The sequence below is a fragment of the Otolemur garnettii genome, unplaced genomic scaffold (assembly GCF_000181295.1).
Source record: "Otolemur garnettii isolate 467f Iridium unplaced genomic scaffold, OtoGar3 scaffold00181, whole genome shotgun sequence".
Taxonomy (NCBI): Eukaryota; Metazoa; Chordata; class Mammalia; order Primates; family Galagidae; genus Otolemur; species Otolemur garnettii.
The window spans coordinates 3,046,295-3,051,844 of NW_003852576.1; the positions used below are offsets into that span (position 1 = coordinate 3,046,295).

Here is a 5,550-nt window from a genome sequence, read left to right on the forward strand (position 1 = left end):
TGGAATTCACTGAGATTTATAACAGAATGAAAAAATGAGAGAGCAAAGTTTTAAAATCCTATCTTTCCACTAGCTATATGTATTTATTTTTTCAAACTTTAAAATAAGAAAGTGTTTTTCCTCTGGGTTATACTTGCCATCTTTATGTTAAATCTCTTTAAAATGACCTATGTAGGTGATGCCCATAGCTCAGTCGGCAAGGACTCCAGCCATATACACCTAGGATGGTGGGTTCGAACCCAGCCCGGGTCTGCTAAACAATGACAACTGCAATTAAAAGAGCCAGAGCACCTGTACAGTAGCAGTCACCTGTAGTCCCAGCTCCTTGGGAGGCTGAGGCAAGAGAATCGCTTAAACCCAAGAGTGTGAGGTTGCTGTGAGTTGTGGTGCCCCAGCACTCTACCCAGGGCGACAACTTCAGACTCTGTCTCTCACACACACACACAAAAAAAACCTATATATCTGAATTAGTAAAACATACTAGTGAATACTAGATTTATATTCTATGCCCTGTATGTTTAATCTTGAAAACTAATTACCTTGTTGGATCAAGATTATGAATTGAGAGCTGAGCATGGTGGCATGTGCCTCTAGTCCCAGCTACATGGTAGTAGGCTAAGATGGGAGGATCACTGGAGGTCAGGCATCTGAGGCTATAGTGCACCGTGATTGTGCCTCTGAATAGCCACTGTACTTCAGCCTGGGCAACACAGTGAGATCTGTTTTCTTAAAGAATATTAGAAGTTGATCATTCTACTTTTTTTTCTCTCCATCCCTGCCTACACCCCACTCAGAAGTTGAGCATTCTTTTTTTTTTTTTTTTTTTTTTTTAGACAGAGTCTCACTGTGTCTCCCTCTGTAGAGTGCCATGAGTGCTATGGTGTCACAGCTCACAGCAACCTCAAACTCTTGGGCTTAAGTGATTCTCTTGCCTCAGCCTCCCAAGTATCTGAGAATATAGGCACCTGCCACAATGCCCGGCTATTTTTTGTTGTTGTTTTTGTAGTTGTCGTTATTTGGCAAGCCCAGGCTGGGTTCAAACCTGCCAGCCCCAGCGTATGTGGCCGGCACCCTGACCTCTGAGCTACAGGTGCTGAGCCAAGTTGAGCATTCTTAAAATCAGCATCAGACTTAGTAACTCAATGTGAGATAATCTGTATTAATGTCCTTTCCTTGTGTTGTCTTGGTCTGGTTTTGGTATCCAGGTAAAACTAATTTCTTAGAATGAGTTGGGAAGTTTTCCTTCCTCTTCTATTTTTTGGGACAGTTTGTGAATAATCAATATTATTTTATTTCTTCTTTAAATATTTGGTAGAATTTAGCAGTGAAGCCATCTGGGCATAGATTTTTCTATGTAGGTAGTTTTTTGATTATTAATTCCATCTCTTGTTTTGGGGGTTTTTTTCTTTTTTTGTTTTTGAGACAGAGTCCCAAGCTGTCACCCTGAGTAGCATGCTGCATCATAGCTCACAACAAACTCCAACTCTTGGGCTCAAGCGATCCTCTTGCCTCAGTTTTTCTATTTTTAGTAGAGACAGGGTCTCGCTTTTTCTCAGGCTGGTCTCAAATTCATGAGCTCAAGCAGTCCACCCACTTCAGCCTCCCAGAATATTAGGATTACAGGCGTGAGCCACTGCGCCTGGCCATGAAAACCATTCTTAAATGCCTGCCTTGTAGTTGGTGCTATATTTTAACCATGTTTTGCCATATATAATATATTTTTTTGCCCAAATTTTTGTGGGAAAAATATGGATGCGCATTACACATGGGTAATTAATTCTATAGCTGTATAAATGTTTTAAATTCTTTTATGTATGCTTATGCATTAAAAGTGTGACTATAGAAAGCAGTAGTGATGTCCCTATGTAAAGTAATACCTTGGAATATAGTAATTGGTTTTATATGGCAAAACTTGCAATGAAAGCATGTGTGACCAGTGAAAAGCAATATATTTCTCTTTGTATACATTAGATGGGAGCTAGCAATCTAGATATTTTTTAAAATTCCTTTACAAGTACCTAAATAGAAACAAACAAAAATTTGTATTAAAAATTAAAATGGGGCAGCACCTGTGCTTAGTGGGTAAGGCACCGGCTCCATATACTGAGGGTGGCAGGTTCAAACCCAGCCCCAGCCAAACTGCAACAACAACAACAAAAAATAGCTAGGTGTTGTGGCGGGCGCCTGTAGTCCCAGCTACTTGGGAGGCTGAGGCAAGAGAATCACCTAAGCCCAAGAGTTTGAGGTTACTGTGAACTGTGATGCCATAGCACTTTACCAAGGGCAACAAAGTGAGACTCTGTCTCAAAAAAAAAAACAAAAAAATTAAAATGAGTTGTCGATTCCTAAGAGATACTTGTAATTTTAACAATGCAATAAAAGACCTATTCATTTGGGGAAATAAATTAAAATCAGAGGTTTTTTTCCTGAAACTTTGTGCCAAAAAGTGTGGGTGCACATTATACACAGAATTGCATATATGTGGCAAAGTACGGTATGTATGTGTTCACTCCGTATGCCCCACGTCAGTCCCAGGGGGTGGTTATTATTAATGCCAGTCTACTAGAGACCTTCATAGCATTGTTTGAAGACTTCTTACAGAGCCTAGTGAATATAAAAGTGATTCATATACTCTAAAACACTATTATCCAGAAAAAAATTTTTTGTAAATGGTACTTAGGAAATTGGTAAGTGGACATATGGGGGGGAGGGTTTATGAGATAGCAGGACATTTTAGAAAAGTGAAAAAAAGAAGAAAAGTGATTTTGAGTTAATACACATATATACAAATTACCATTACCATATTATAGTGTTTGTTAAGTTTGCCCGTATGTGTGGCATTTTGCAAAAAACATCTCCCTGGACAGCGAGCATTAGAAAATGGTGGGTGATACTTGATGAAGACTGTGACACCGTCTTTGTCCATCTTCATCATTGGTGGGAAAAGAGAATTCTAGACTTTGTGCCTTTGAAGTGTACGTGTGTGTGTGTGTGTGTGTGTATAATTGATATGCATTGTTGTTGACTACATACAGGGCAGTTCATGATGTTAAAGCCACAGATCTGGGATTAGGTAAAGTCAGATTTAAGGCAGAAGTAGATTTCGATGGACGAGTTGTTACGAGATCATATTTGGAGAAACAAGATTTTGACCAAATGCTACAGGTAAGTTTATGTGTTTATTATTTTCTTGGATAGCTAAGGGTCAGAAAAATTACTTCTGACATAAACAAAATAAAACTTTTTTATTTTTTATAGGTCTTAATGTCACTTCAACTCTTCAAATCTTAGTTTCCAAAGTTTGACGGCGACCCTTTTTATTTTTTGGAGAATGGTTCAGAGGAGATAGCAGAAGAACAGACTTTTTAAATGCTTGTTAAGCACCAGGCATTTTATCTGTTTTATCTAATTTATTGTCAGCAAGTCTGGTGTAAAGACATAACATTTTCTTTTTAACACATGTAGGCAAATTGAGACACATTTTAGGTAACTTTAATAAAGTTGCAGAAGCATATAGAAGGTAGCTGTAAAGTTCGTGTGCAATTTAAAAGAGTGTGCACTGGCTCAGCACCTGTGGCTCAAGGGGCTAAGGCGCCAGCCACGTACACCTAAGGTGGCGGGTTCGAAGCCTGGGCCTGCCAAACAACAATGACGGCTGCAACCAAAAAATAGCCGGGCGTTGTGGCCAGCGCCTGTGGTCCCAGCTACTTGGGAGGCGGAGGCAGGAGACTTGCTTGAGCCCAGGAGTTGGAGGTTGCTGTGAGCTGTGATGCCACCGCACTTTACCCAGGGGGACAGCTTGAGGCTCCGTCTCAAAAAAAAAAGAGTGTGCACTTTAAAATTGCTCATGAACTTTATGGCTACCCTGTATAGAGCATTCTTAGTGTTTAAAAGTTGGTATAAATGGTATCATACTCTATTTATTGACACAATTTGCTTAACAGCCATATTTGTTTTTTTTTTTGTTTTTTAGAGACAGAGTCTCACTTTATTGCCCTTGGTAGAGTGCTGTGGCATCACAGCTCACAGCAACCTCCAGCTCTCGGTTGTAGGCAATACTCTTGCCTCAGCCTCCCGGTAGCTGGGACTGCAGACGCCCGCCACAACGTCTGGCTATTTTTTCATTATTGTTGGAGTTTGGCTGGGGCCAGATTTGAACCTGCTACCCTCGGTATATGGGGCCAGCGCCCTATTCACTGAGCCACAGGCAGCGCCCAATAGCCATGTTTTTGAAATTCTTCCATGCTACTTATCTCTAATTTGCTTTTATGTAACATTTCATCCCATAAATACGCTGCAGTCTATCCTGTCTCTAGGTGATGGGCATTTATGAAATTGTGCCATGATGGTGTTCTTCTGGTTCCCATTCATGTTGTCTTGTTCACATTTATAGAAGTTTCTTTAAGGTATTATAGTATGTGATTTAAAATAGGTCAGCCAGGGCAGTGCCTATGGCTCAAAGGAGTAGAGTGCCAGCCCCATACACTGGAGGTGGAGGGTTCAAAACCAGCCCTGGCCAAAAACTCCAAAAAAAAAAAATAGGTCAGCCATTAAGTGTATTTATCTTCAGCTTCCCTGGGTCATTGTCAAATTTTTCTTCAAAGTGTACCAATTTAACTTCTACGATGTGTATCATAGTTTCTCTCACTTCCTGCTCTTACTAGGTTGTATTACTAGGTTGTTTTGAAATTTTTGAAAGTGTAAGTGTGAAATCATATCTTATTTCTTGGAGTAGTGAAATTAATAAACAGTGAAGTGCGTTGGCCATTAGAATTTCTGCTATATTATTGCTCCTTGTTTTTTCACTTGTTTTTAGTGACAGAGTTGGAGACATATTATTTTTAATATATCATACTAATTCTTCCATGGTTATACATATGCAAGTAACTTTTTATGGTTTGACTTTTCATTGTACACAAGATATAATATGGTTTTTAATTTTAATGTCAAATTTGTAATCTTTTCCTCTGTGCTTTTTATTATCTTACATGAAAAATCCTTCTTTCTCTACTAGAAAAATATTCTACTATTTTTTCTACTAAAAGTTTTGTGGTTTGCTTTTTACTCTTAGGTCTTTAATCTGTTTGTTTAATAGTCTGAGGTAGGGATTTAATGCTTTTTCCTCCCTGGAAAATGATTATTCTGTCACCATTTCTGGAATAGTCTGCCCTTTTCCCAGTGATTTTGCCGTGCTATGTCTGACTAGTATTGTCCTCAGTTTTCTTTCTTTTTCCTTTTTTTTTTTTTTTTATAAAATGGAGTCTCACTTTGTTGCCCTCAGTAGAGTTCTGTAGCATCACAGCTCACAGCAACTTCAAACTCATGGGCTTAAGTGATTCTCTTGCATCAGCCTCCCGAGTAGCTGGGACTACAGGCACCTGCCATAGCTCCCAGCTATTTTTTGGTTGTAGTTGTCATTGCTGTTTGGCAGGCCTGGGCTGGATACGAACCCGCCAGCTCTGGTGTATGTGGCTGGCACCCTAGCCGCTGAGCTACAGGCACTGAGCCATCCTCAGTTTTCTTGATCTGATATTTTTTTTTTTTTTTTTT

General features: G+C 39.5%; 1 protein-coding gene across 1 annotated transcript in view; it reads left to right on the forward strand.

The window, feature by feature from the left end:
• SLC30A9 (solute carrier family 30 member 9) overlaps positions 1-5,550 on the forward strand; it is a 73,162-nt gene that overhangs the window by 61,184 nt on the left and 6,428 nt on the right. The window contains exon 16 of the mRNA XM_003800701.3: positions 3,036-3,165. Within this exon, the coding sequence (XP_003800749.1) occupies positions 3,036-3,165 (130 nt within the window). The remainder of the gene's footprint in view (positions 1-3,035; positions 3,166-5,550) is intronic.